The sequence below is a fragment of the Apteryx mantelli genome, chromosome 4, assembly GCF_036417845.1.
Source record: "Apteryx mantelli isolate bAptMan1 chromosome 4, bAptMan1.hap1, whole genome shotgun sequence".
NCBI lineage: Eukaryota > Metazoa > Chordata > Aves > Apterygiformes > Apterygidae > Apteryx > Apteryx mantelli.
In genome coordinates, this window is record NC_089981.1 from 83,448,203 (window position 1) to 83,462,502 (window position 14,300).

Below are 14,300 nucleotides of genomic sequence, written 5' to 3' on the forward strand. Positions count from 1 at the left end.
GGTTCCGGGTGGAGTGGTAACTGTATCAGCTATGCTAACGCAACTCATCTTGCATCCCAGTCAAAGCCTGTACCTTTCATATCATCCGTGAATTCAGTAGAAATCTGGACCTTTACAGTAGCTCTTCCACAGATACGCAGTCAAATATCAATTGCTAAAGTAAACTGAGAGTGGGTGGACTTGCTAAAATTTTTTTTGAACTATACCTCCACATATCAAATAGCAGCAAAAGAACCTTGAATGGAAGCTCATTGGGAAATAAACAAACAAACAAAAAGAAAAGATAGAGCAGGGGAATAAAAAAACCCTTCTTCTCAATATCCAAAAAAGCCTTCTGCATTTTTCTCTGCTAGCATCTTATCCAGGACTAATTCTGTGTTGGTGCAGCCCAAAACGGTTTCCTAGAATTGATTTCTGGCTGCAGTGGGTATTCTGAACACTGAGTCAACGCAGTCTACGAACCAGTTGTCGCACCCCAGAAGTGGTCTCCCTCCAGTCCTTGGCTTACCAAAAGCTTTCAGAGTTGTTTGCAGCAATGAAAGGAATGATAAGAGAGAGAACAGTAACACATTAAGAGTCCAAAACAGGGAAACAGAAATGGGCAGATGTGTTAATTCCACAATTTAAGTGTGGAAGGTATGAATGTAGATGTAGTTGCTGTTTGCTCTGCTATACAACACTCAAAGCCTCTGGTTTTGGTACTCACCAGTTCATCCAAGAGTGCCTGTTTATTCTTCCTTTTTATAATCTGTTGTAGATGTTCTTCCTTCTGTATGAGCAGTCGTCTTTGTTCATTTTCCTGTCGCTCTACCTCCAAAGCTTCCTCCAGCTCTTCCTGCTCCCGAGTCTGAAAGGGAAACGTTAGAAGTCCACTAGCAACAATTTTCTTCCCTCGGTGGATAGACTTCGCACCCACAGCTCTGTTGCCTGTCAGAGTACCTAGGACAGACCAAATAATGGGAAAGCAAGCAAATTCTACCTTTTAAGAGGCATTTTGGATGAGGACTGATGTTTTTACCTCCCCTTACTGGCCAGTGCAAAATTAGATTTTCTCTTGCTGCTCTCTACAGCAGAAAAAGAAATCATCTGGATCTTGGCTCCTTAAACGTTAGATGATGACAATGGCTTTTCTTTATACCTCAGCTGTAAAATAAGACACCTCTCTGTTCCCACATCTGACTCCTCAAGAGATGTAACTGGGTGTCAGAAAATATAGTACCACAATACCGCAGCATTGCTCCTGACACCTCCTCCCAGACCACCTGCATCTTGGGTGTGAAGTATGCTGTGTGCTTCTTATCAGTGGGGTGGAAGAAAAATTAGAAATTAAATCTGTGAATGTCAATGGAGAAGTCTGTCATGAGCTAAAACATATTTAAGCATGAACTGTAAGAAATATCCCATTCCCAGAAATGGAGAAATTACTCCCATAACTTGGATCACAGTCATATGTGTCACAAGAGAAAAAGAAGTTACTAGGGAGAGACTAGTTTTATTTTCAGGATTTAATTCTTCCTCTTCAAAAGTTTTTTTTAAATTGTAAACTATTAAGCCAACTGTATTAGAAAATCATAGTAAAAAAGGAGGGCTCAAAGACAAGAGAAGCAGAGACGGGATAAAAATGATTAGAGACTAAAGATAAAAACTTTATACAGAACAGAGAATCGAGCTGGTCACCAACCATTGACCCACTGAAACTAGATTCCATTTACATTGAATAAAACAAACAAAAAAAACCCAGATTGCTAATTGAGGTTATTTCTGAGAATTAAGGGATCTAGTTAGTTCAGTCAACAGAATTTAAGAGCTCAGAGTCTTTAAGATCGTCCAAGCCGCCTGGAATTCGCACTGAAACAAAAGAAAACTTGTAGGAAAGTGCTGAGAGACATAGCCTGAAAAACCAGCCCAGAAAAAATAGTAAGATATGAGTAAATTTATAAACAAACCTAAACCAGATCAGACTACAAGAACAAAGGAAGAATAACCACAAGTCAGATTGAATTCCTTCTGAAGGGAAGACCAAACAAAACAGGCTTTAAAAAAAAAAAAGAGAGAGAGAGAGAGAGCGCGCAAAAGTAGGTCCATAGGACACTGAGGGTTCTGTCAAGATTAAAGATAATAGAGAGTCCCAAGATCCAAAGTAATAAAAACAATAATGGTGAAACCTAGGGCGAAGTCAAAATATCAAATGGGAAGAAGTATACAGAAATAGAAATAGTGTTTCCCCACATTCAAGGAAGGGAAATCAAGAAAATTTAACACATTCATACCATGTAGTCCAGACAAAACTATTTCAAAACTGTGAACAAACTAAAATGTGAAATTAGATGTGTAGTGACAAAGTAGGAAGTAACGAGTTACCCTACAGCTGGAGAAGATATTGTTTTAAAGATTTTTTTTTTAAATCTAAAGCTATGTATTTAATTTTTCCCCGTGTGATCCTCCATCGAATCTAGAGACTAACAGATGGATTACTACAGGAATAGCAAGGCCATAAGAAACTACTACAAAGATGACAAATATGGCTTGTCTTGAAAGAAGAACTAGCAGTTATTCAAGTCCTGAGGCAACTGGCTCAATAACTTAGTATTTTCATTTGTAATGAAGAACAACATGCTCATGAGGACAGGAGTAGCAGAAGAGAGCTGAAAAGAAATTACAAGGACATGGACTTGGAGACACTGCTAGACAGCACCTTACTGGGTGGGGATGGAGTAGTGCTACGCTGCTCGATATGCTCATACAGCTAGTGCACAGGCTGCCTACAAGTCCTATACATGAACAGAAGATGGACTGAAGGCAAGGTACGCTATTCTTACAGTGACCTTAGAGATTGTGCCTATACTGTAACATAAGACACGTAGTCAAGGATCTGGAAGGTCTCTTCAAGCTCTATGTTCCTCTGAAGCATAGGATATTGCACAGCATCAGACACAGGATAACAGATCAGAGATGGACCCCTAGGGAAATTTCCTTGCCTTTAAAAGGAAGAGGTTCAAACAAACATTTTTCAGATTCCAACCTCCTCCTGTGAAATCCCAGTGCTGAAGAAATCATTGGGAGTTTTGCCACAGACTTCAGGGGAGTAAGGATTTCACCCCTACTGATTTGAAAGCAAGTCCTCAGTACAGCTAGAATACACACACACACACACACACACACCCCTCTTATGTCACACTCTTGGCAGATGTTTGCCTTCAGGAACCAATAACAACATATATTTTTTAAACTAAAAAAATATTTAGTAGATTAAACTTTTCTTTAAGAAAGAAATCCATGTAAGTTTATTTTTAAAGAACAAAATGATATCTGAGCCATATTTAAATGAATAAATCTTCAAAGAACCGTGTGTTTTGTGTACGGACAATGTATACAATACTCCTGCTATTATTATCAGCTCTTAAACAAAAGTTTTAAAGTTTGTTTCAACATCTTTCATTTCAAATTTTGCATAAACCAGACCTTTGCTTTCTCTCAGTTTTACAAGTCTCTCTCGGGAGCTTCATAATGTCTGTGTCTGGATTCCTTTTTTCTTCAGATGAGAAAGGAATGATTGTCCTGCTATAGGAATGAACTTGGTCTCTCCTGGATATTGTCCAACGACACTGCCAGCAGGCATGCAGTGGTGATGTATTAGATGCAGACTTTTCTGTCTGTCCCTCTTTTCAAGCTCTTCCCAAAATAAAGCATAATTATGTTCCAGCTATCAATTTCATCTCTTTAAGCAGCACTAAATAGCAGTATCACAGAATATTAGTGTATTACACTTTTTTTAATACAAAGGGAAACCTACATCATGGCTTTAGCTTTGATTTGTTTTTAAGATATTATTTTAGAAAGTATTCCACTTTGAAAATCCTTAACTCTTTGACTAATGAATAAAAATTGTAAGGAGATGAGAAGTTAAACTAACCAGTTTTATCTTATTTTTCTGAATGACTTCTTTGTTATCCTTCTGGTACATCTCCATTTTCCTTTTGGTGTTCTCCAAATCCACATTGTTGGTCAAGTTAAATACTGCATAAATATTAAAGAGACATGAAGTAAAAGTATTAGGTTGGCATGCACAACTATGACAAAGAAATACTACTCTTATGTTCTCTCTCCCTTCTAGCGCCAAACATTGCAGTAACAACATTTATTTAAATATGCCTTGTGAAGCAAGATGCAGTCTGCTAAATCACTGTAAAGTTCAAAAGAAGCCAGTAGAGTTCCTTTAGGTTTATATATCTGTAGCAGATGGAAAATTTGTTTTTTCCATCCTATCTTGTAATACTGATAATGAATAATCATGGTCCTGTCAGCAAAATACTGACCTTTAAGTAGCAGTTACAGCTAAGAACACACAAATTCCTGTAAAATGAAATCAGACTAAGCACATACATATTAACACAAGGTTAGAAACTAAGACCTTCTATTTTATAAGGCTGTCTAATGCACAAAGACTAGAGAGAATGTATTTTCAGGTACACATGAAAACGTTCACATTCTTTGATAACTTAAAGGCACCAATGTCCAATTACATTTATTATGTGGAATGTGCAGATGTATTCAGATGAATAGGTTAAATGAGATTGTTTTGGTCTCTTGTGTTATACACAGATGCAAAGAGGACATATCCATGCAACTGTGAGCAAGCTATAGCAGGGTCAGCCAGCAAGCTCCACTGTTTAGCTGAATATTCCCAATTGTCTACATATGGCACAGAAGATACTTCAAGAAATTCAGTGGTTGCTATAATCAACAGCTTGAAAGATGTATATGGTTTGGATGATTAGTAATTCAATACAGAGCTTGAGCCTTTCACCCCCAGGTCACTGCTTCAATTGTGGGTCAAGTGAATTCCTGCTGAAAGCCATTGTCACTGGCAAGTCGCTTGGTGATCACCAGCCTGAGTGGATGCTGGGCTGATGCCCACCTCCCTAAAGCTATCACAGACCACAAGCTTGCAGCAGTCTTCACCAAAACCTTTAAGAGTTTTGCCACGTGGCCACAGTGCATTTATACGAGAAGCAGAGAAATGTGCACTGCTAGTGATAAACCCTTTGCAAGAAGGGAATGACAGCCATTGCCCTGCACCAACTCCTAAAGAATGGAAGGAGGTGAAGATGCCAACACAGGACTTAGAAGATTTCAGTTCAGTCCTCTGTTCCTAGGCTCTCAAGTGATTGTGGCCAAATTAACCTTGGACGCATGTACCAGTGCCAGGTCAGGTTGCTAGACAGAAACCGAAGGAAGTACAGAGTCTGTGTTGTTACCCAGCAAAATAGCACACATGTTGGTTTGGTAAAGGTTGACACCCTTTCTTCTGTCATTCTCTGCTCAGGTAACATGGCAGAAACAAACTTTCAGGAGGATTCCGGATAAGCCAAACAAAATCAGTGAGGATCTTCCACAAACTATGAATAGCCTAGACTGGCAGAGCAGCAAGAGCAACAAAAGAAACAACAGGTTTCAAAGCATCACTGGTGAAACACAAAACAGGAGGTGGGTGAGAAGTGGGGAGAGGACCAAAACACCAGAGCTGTGGGATACAGTTCAATTAGACTAACCCAGCTGTAGAGCAGCTCACTATTGCCAAAAGGAGTGGTCCTGCTCTCACACCTCTACTCCCGGACACAAGCCTGGCCCTCTCCCCTGCTCTGACTCTGGGACTCTCTGGACCCTTTGCAGAGTCAACAGAAACCTTTCAGCAACCTGACCTGGCTCAGCCAAGGGGTCGGACAAATGCCAGAGCTGCTACAAGGGAAGTAATAGAAATATACAGATGGGAGTAGGAAGAATACTCGTTCCAGGAGTACTGAACCAACAGATCCTCTTAGTCCTACCAAAAGTACTCAGTTCTTTAAACTGCAACAAAAAGGGCTGGGTAGAATATAGCTGAAGAAATTCCTAACCTTAGGCAAACAACCAAAAATGCTGTGTGTATTTTTTCCTCTTTTCCAAATAATGAGCAATATCAAAGGACTGACATTTTACTTCAGCCTGACTCCTAAAACAGCTGAACTCTATCCCCCACCCTTCTGACTTCCAAAGCAATCTGGGATGCAGGGTGGTTTCGTGATTTAAGCATTTGACTGAGAATCAAAACCTGGGTTCAATTTCCAACTTTGCTACCGATCCTGGGCAAATCACTTGACCTCTACACTGGAGGTCTTCCATCTGTAAAAACTAGGGGCAGAGAAATAATGCTTCCTTTCTCCTACATTTTATCAGCTGAGTCTACTTACTATAGCTATGTGCAGTGTCTAGCTCAGTGGTCTTGATCTCATCTCAGGTGGTGCCTCTAGGCACTGGTATAACCCAAGCAAGCCACACAGAGCTCTCTGACTTTCAAAGTTCAGCTCCTTGTTTTTGGGGAGAAGTTACTCATCTCAACTACATTTTATTTTTTTCCTCTCCAAAAGGCATAACAACATTGTCCAATTTCATATTGCAATAAATATACAGTTTTCAGTTGTAGCAGCATTTCCTTAAGAAAACATGTTATTTTAGTCTTGGTTTGACCTCCAACTTTCAAGCCTACAGTTTCCAGCTGACAAGCAGTTTAATATTTGAGTATTATGGCAGAGAAGAATTGTCATGTGAAAATGCTGGCACACAGTCAAGACCAGGGCTCTGCAATGACAGCAGCTGCATGGGAATGTCAGCACTTCCTACAACTTAAATCCACACACCAGCTCTCTAAACTCTTCAATGATGACACGAGAAAGAAATAGCACATGAGACATGCTGTGCTAGCAGGATGCCCAGATGCCACCTTCAGGTGCAAGAGGAGGAACAAGATGAGAAGCCAAATGCCTTTGGGCTCCTGCACATCTTAGATATTTCTCTAAAAATAATCCAGCAACAAGCTGGTGACCCAGGTTCTCTAATTATTGCTGGCTAACATTTTTTTTTCTTTCTTAGTTGTCATTAATAGGTTCAGCAAGTTAGCTAGGTTTATGAACCACAAAGTTGTAAAATTTTAAACTTATACTGGGTAAAGTGAGGCAAGTTTTACACATATGCAGATGCCAGCCTTTATTCAGGACTGCTTACAAAAGCTAGTTTATCTTGCAACTTGGTATGAAGTAACATTTCCATGCAAGAGATCTGTTTCTGCATCAGTGTTTAAGGAATCTTCAATAACCACCTGCATAGTCAGTCCTTAAATGCCTGCAGCTCTGCTGGGAGCAAGGTTAAAAAAAGTTTATTCCTCCTTCTGTTTCCTTGCTATGGTCAGAAACAAATGCTTCAGTGGATGCTCACCACAAATAAAATCTCCTCAACCATCATGTTTCCTTGCGCCATGCTGATTTTGCTCTGCTATATTTACTGTACTTCCTCACTGGAGGATGCAGTAGAACACCAGCAATTGGAAAGATTCATACTTCCTATATCCTCAAAGACCAGAACGGATTTCTCCCACTGGGTAACAACTCATAGGCATTAAGGAGGAACACTTGGTCCCATAACTGTACCCTTAGCTGTTGCTCCTCAACACTAAGTGATGCAGATTTCAAGACTTAAAATACTGAAGAGGTATATTTTGCTGCAACAGTGTTAAGACCTGGATGTCACTTGACCAAGAGCAGTGACAACAGCTGTCCTTGAATAAATGAAAAAAATATCCTCCTTCCTACCACAAACATCCTAGCAGCAAGACAAATTATGCTCTTGGACACTGCATGGTTGCTATCAGTGGCCAGCTAGACAGCTCAAATATATTTTTCATGAGCTTCAAATGTTTTTTCATTAATATTTAGAGAATACAGATTCTTACAATTATAAGCTCACAATTATAACTGGCAAGTCCATTTGATAAGGGACTAGGCCTTGAAGGATAACTAAGAGACTCCTCCTGTGTCCCTTACACAAATTACCTGGCATTTAAAAACTGAAAGTATCAAACCAAAGAACAGAGTCACTATGAACATGTCATACACAGCATCGTACCTTTTACATAGATAAAACTTTGCAGTATTGTTTGATTTAGGCTGCTTTGGGTTTGCCACAATTTTATTTTTAATATCATTCTTCCTGGTGTTCCAATTTAAAAAACATCAAAATAGGTTATAAAACTAGGAGGGGCAGAAAGAGTTAAAAGCCTAACTCTCATGCTACACCTACTCTGAAAAAATATTGGTATAGATCTGCCTATGACTGGCAAAGCAGATGGCTAGTTTGAAAAAGTTTCAAAGAGAAGCCAGACTTATTTTTGTCCATGTTGAAATATAGCATAAGCCGATATAAGAGGCCAGAAACCCTTCAGGGAAAAGAAACAGAAGCTGTTTTGTATGCAACAATTATTTATCTACTTATCCATCTCACATTGGTTGGTTTATAAATTGACTTGCCTTGAGACATCTGTTGAAATATAACAGGAAGACTATTGTGTTTTTCTGAAACATTTCATTCTAGTTAGGTAAAACGCTGCTCTTCTCAAATTCAGCCTGTACAGGAAGACTTTTAATTTTTTATTTTTTAAAAACAACATTCACTGTGCAATTCTATAACAAATGGAAAAATATTTTTCTAGTTGTTATAAAAGAAAAGAAAATTTGAGACAAAATTTGGGATTACATGGCGCAATAATTTATCTAGAGATGCAGCAATGTAAGTGAATGTCAGTCTGCTGTAGAACTTTAAATCAGATCCATCATAATCTCCCCATTTTAGTCTGGGATATTGCATATTCTCGAAGACTTCTCCTCCCAGTTCCTTAACAGCCAGTAATGTTAGCATGTAAAAACACTTGCCATTCACAGATTAGGAACATTCCCTCTCTGGTGAGATAGCAGATAACTAGACTGATGATCTATAAAGGCAGTTCCTATGTTGTTCATTTTTCACTCGTCCACAACCCACTAACAACATCCAACTTCCACCCTCTCTGTTTCTAGCTATGAGGAACCCTTGCTGAATTCAGCTAGCTGAAGGCATTGACCAGGTACAGGAGATGCCCACTCCATACGTCCAACTCTTTTCTATAAGAGAAAGTCATGAATTAAAGATATCTACAATTACAAAAAAGGGAGGGGGGGAGCAGTAAACTGTACATAGACCAGTGTAGGGATGACACTAATTGCTCCAACAGAAAGGTCATCAATTTATTGCATACTTTATGATGAAGTTTATTTTATCAGATGGGATGTAGTCAAAATCATTTTTTATTTCTTAAGGAGACAAAAATTGATTTATTGTGCTACTTTAGCAATAAATTGAAATAAGTTAAATGGCTGTTTCTTCCGAAGTTTAACACTTTCCTAACCTTCTCCCTAGTCTACTGAATATCTAAGAGATATTAAGAAAGAACAAGATTGCACACAGTTATCTTGCAAAACGTAGTGTTCAATCCATATTACACTGGTATAAGCATGCTGAAATTTAAGAATTATTAATAAATATTAGTTTGTCATAAATAATACTCTTCCCACCCTGCAACTGCTTTGGGCAGAGCACTAGAAAGGAAGACAGACAACCAGATCCTCAGTCCACCCTGAGAGTCCAGCGTTGCTGCAGCATCTCCTGTTGGCATTTTCAATGTCCCATCCCACCTGTCTCCTTAATTTGGCGGGGGGTCGGGGGAGAAGGAGGGGAAGAGAGATGGGCTAGATGATCTTGAGAGGTCCCTTCCAGCCAACATTTCTGTTTTTACTATGAAACAGTTATCAAAAATAAGAGAAAACTTATAGCTAGGCTGGGGAAAAAGAAAAAAAAATAGTTAGATACTAATAATTCTTTCTGTTTATCCTCAGTTGTCTTTCCTTGTGACAATAATTTTCCAGAAAAACACCTTGGCATAGTGTTGAATGATTTTCAAATCACTCATCCCTATCAAGCCAAAGAAAGATCACTTGGGCTGGAACAGGTACAGTATTGAAATCTTTGTTTGGAGGAGACAATCAAAAAGGACCTTTGATAAAGCTGAATGATTTTCAGTTCGATTATCCCCATTGTTAGCAACAGTATAACCATCCTTACGCGCACACGGAGAGGAAAAAAACCTGCACGCAATACAAAATATAACCCACAGGCAATCATAGATAGTAAAATCCTTTCTATTCAAGGGTCGCTTGTTAGATAAGTATGCTGAGCAAGAACACAAGTCACCAGGGGGCTTGTATTGCACAAAATCTTAGAGAAGTAACGAGATACGGGAATCTGAAAGGCGCATATCTGGTAGCCTCTTTCCAAGTTGAATGTATGGAAAGTTTTAAAAAGCAATAATTACTTTCAACAATTGTGTTGTGGTCATGCCTGGAGGCCTCATTCAGGTATCAGGGGAACTGTGTGCCAAGCAGTGTGTACACACATGCCAAGAGGCAGGCCCTCTTTTGGAGAGTTTTCACAGGAGGTTTTAAAAACCAGCTAAGGAGACACTCCGGGGAAGAAGAAAACCTTGTAGGAAGAACAAGCAAAGCTTGCATGATGCCTGGAGACTGTGACTCGCAGCAAAACTCCTTTAAGGTCTAACCTTGCCCCTCTCATCACAGAGGCATAGCTACCTGACTCATTTCAACATATGTTTGTACACACCTTTCCCGAAGGCAGGATTTAACCCTTTCACTTACTATTTTTCTTCGTAGCGTTAATGACAATGAACTGTTTACAATGTTCTCAGGTTGTCCAACTGATTTTTCTTCTGGGAAAAACTTGCTTTAAAATGTGGCTTCTATTTAAAGCCTTGTATAACACATTTTAATCCAAAGCATTATTTAGTGGCTACATTTTAAACTACTTCAAAAATGTGTTTTTTATAATGGAGGTCTTAAGAGGTGACTACCATAATGTTTGTTTGACTTTTTTTCCCCCTCCTACTCTTCTGCTGTACCACCCAACACTTCTTCAAATAGAAAATGTCCATAGGTGTACACCTGATATGAAGGAGAAAATATATTTCAGGTGAGGTCATGCATCACGTCCATGGAGAAAGGCAGGCCAGCTACCACTAACGTTGGAACTGATCTACCTGAAACATTTTGAAGGACAATAAGAATTGTGTCAGGGTCACATGAAACAGGACTTTCATATTTTGTCTCTACCAAGCAATTATTTTCATTGAACACCCCCCTGCCACACACACAACAACCAAAGAAACAGACCTATCAGCAAGGAGGAAACAAGGTAAAGCTGAACTTTCTGTCACTTTGACCCTCCCACATAAAAATTGAGAATTTGGGTGGGGGGAAGGAGAGAAAAGACTGGTTCTCTGCCCCCTAGCTTCCTAACCTGTCAGTTTTAATGACCACCAACAGCTTTTGCTAAGTGTTATACATTGTCCCTACAAAGGCAAAGCTTTGCTCTGCATGACTATGCTCTTTCCTTCCCTCCCTGCAGCCCAGTTTCTCACGTGCACAAACGAGCAGGGAATTCACACATACAAAAATGTGAAAGCATTTCTAGCAGTACACAGACTTTAAGACACCTCTAACACATTGTTCAGCCATGCTATATCCAACACGCACAGCAAGAACGGTGGAAGAAGTCACACTGCTTCTGCTACGTGCCGGGCAGCTGTCAACTGGAGAACTCAGCTCAGGAGCATAGCAGGGATGAGTTTGGGGAGACGGGAACAACCAACCAATTTGGAAAGCAACATGTGTGCAAGAAGCTTTGTCACCAGGGAAAGGGGCCTGAATTCTTACCACAAGGTGCTGTTCTTGAACTTAACCAGCCCTCTGTCTTCTGGATCTGCTTAAAGTTAGTAGGTTATAAAATGACCCCTCAGGCAGTGAAAATGAAGAGCTGTCTTAACTGCACCCCTTCCTTCCTCTGATCACCCTGACTGCTACACGGGAAAACTAGGAAATACTCAGCCTTTCCATCCCTTTTAATATAGTAGGTGACCCTTTCCAGCAACCAACTCCAAATCCTAAAAACTCCTTTCCTTGAGCTTTTGCTATGCATTTGCAGGATCAGCACAATTGCAGACAGATTCACTTTTGCTCACAAGGTTATGAAGACCCACAGTGAGTTCCACCACTTCTAAACCAAGTTACTAGCACAGGCTCTGGATCCACAAGAAATTTAAAAACCTAATCCAAAGAGCTGGAGAATCATAACACCCTGCACAAATTAACAAGGTTCAAGCAATTTCAGGCAAAACTTAACTCCTTGGTTGTAGACACTGAAAATCTATGTGATCTCAGTAAGTGGGAAACCTTTACTAAATGCTACATAAATAAAAAGTAATTTTCCTTTCCATGAGCACACAGATTCTTCCAGCATCCTCAGGCTAAATTGCAACCCTTCTTTCTACTCACTCCCTCCTTCCCCCACACCATCCAAAAAAATATGCAAACAGAACTACACCCACATAGTCTCCTCCAGATATTTGGGCCCCTATGAGTGTGCCTGGTGTTTCCCAGCCACATGATTTAGCTCTCCAGCCTCAGCCTTCTGATGCCAATAAAAACACGATACATTACTCACAGCAGTAAATATATTGGATGCATTTCTACGGAACACCACAGTCCAAAGAAGAGCAAGGGCTCCTCTGAGAAACTGAAAGGGAGTGGCATCCCCATGTTTTCCTTCAAATTGCCACCTCTTCTTCCTCCAGGACAAAAGGAGGGGAAAAAAAAAAAAGAAAAAAGCCTCAGAAGCTCATAAAACCAAGAAACAATCATTTAAGAGTGACTCCTTTGAACACATCCATGTTTTTCTAGGCAAACTCCATCACTCTGCCGTAAATCACAAGTCACCCTAAGAAAGAAGAAAAAACTCTGTTGATAACATAGTCCCTTCCCAAAGGGCAAAGCTCTGTTTCAGCTAATGCAAAGAGAAAGAAATCAGTGTCTGTTCCTAAACCACCTTCTCCTGCACAGCAACATAAAATGCTACCATAGTGGTATGTAAGGTCATCAGCTTCAATGTAGCTTTGAGTACTCTACTTGCAGAAGCAAAAATGATGAAAGACACCATATGGCTTTTGTCATGGTAGATAAAGCTAATGGATATAATGAAAATTTGAATTTCTCCTCTCTTTGTTTAATTTTTCCTCAGTGTAGCACCAACAGTCCCCTGCAAACCTTTCTTTTCCAGCTATAATGCACTCCGTCCTCTTTGTATCATGATTTTTCTCCGGCAGATAAAATGTTTTACTGAACAATGCCCCACAGTTCAGCAAATATGATTAAGAATGTACAGAGAAAGTAATTAGATAAACATCAGATACTACAATAAATCCTGTTAAAGAAACTCAACTTAGACATTCTCATAGGCAGCTGAGTCAGAAGATAAAAGCCTATGGTCTCATGAGCACAGCACATCAAAAATGCAAGCATTAAGACTTACCAATTTCTTCTATTTCTTCCAGGAAATCATTATATTCACTCAGACTGGGAAAGTCATCCTCTCTTTTATTGTATCTTTGAGAGAAGAGAAACAATCATTTATATAACACAAAGATGAATTTTCATTTCAACAAGGCTCTTGCTGCAAGCGTATTAAGCCTGACCTAGTTATATCATCAGTGTGCTTTGTGGCTCCCACAGTTGACCAACGTACAGAATCTTTGAAACAAGCACTTCTGTCTCCTTTTAAAAGGAAAGGAGCCAGTCCGGCATAAATAAGCGCGGTCGTTGCCTACTGTTTGCCAGGGTTACAGGTAAATGGGAGCACAGAGGCTAGCATATAGTAATCGCAAGCCATCTCTTGGTCACAGAAAGCTTGTTAACAAAGGCAGAGACAACAGTAACGCCCACAAGAGAAGACAATAGAAATACCAAAGAAGGGGGTCTGGTTTTGTGCCAACAAAAGTATGTTAGCAGCAAGTTTAAAATGCTACAAAATAAATTGATTTCATATCAGTAAATCATTCCAAAACTCATTTATAGAACTCCTATATCTGGATAGAGGGAAAAGGTGAAGGGACAACAAATCGAGATAGAACATGGGCAGGGTCTGGGAGTCAAGACACGCAACTTTCTTCCCAAAAAGATAAAATTAAGATTCTGCCTGCTATGTGGACAAAGATACATGACACCCACAAATATAAAAAAATTCTAATCCCCAGAACTGAGGCCAAATTCCAATTTGGGGAAATTTTTTCTGCCTACTAAAAACTAATCTGGCAAATCCAAGCAGACCAAGTATTCTACAATATTTTCTTTTCTAACACTGCTTCATGGCAAGTTTAGGTTCTGAGACTACGCTGACTTCATTCAGTTTGACTTTTGTTAACTTCAGCAGATGTTATAACCAAGCCTCAAAATGATACTACTTTCCACATCAAATACAGACGCATCTTGGTATTCAATGAGGCAATTTCCCTACATCTCAGCAACATCATAAGGCTCATTTAATATTGTACC

The 14,300-nt window shown here is 39.6% G+C and overlaps 1 protein-coding gene across 1 annotated transcript in view; it reads right to left on the minus strand.

Moving 5' to 3' along the window:
• Nucleotides 1–14,300, minus strand: part of MNAT1 (MNAT1 component of CDK activating kinase) — a 125,839-nt gene that overhangs the window by 74,628 nt on the left and 36,911 nt on the right. Inside the window, exons 3-5 of the mRNA XM_067295095.1 lie at nt 13,282–13,355; nt 3,914–4,017; nt 707–847 (exon numbers count right to left, since the gene is read on the minus strand). Of these exons, the coding sequence (XP_067151196.1) occupies nt 707–847; nt 3,914–4,017; nt 13,282–13,355 (319 nt within the window). The remainder of the gene's footprint in view (nt 1–706; nt 848–3,913; nt 4,018–13,281; nt 13,356–14,300) is intronic.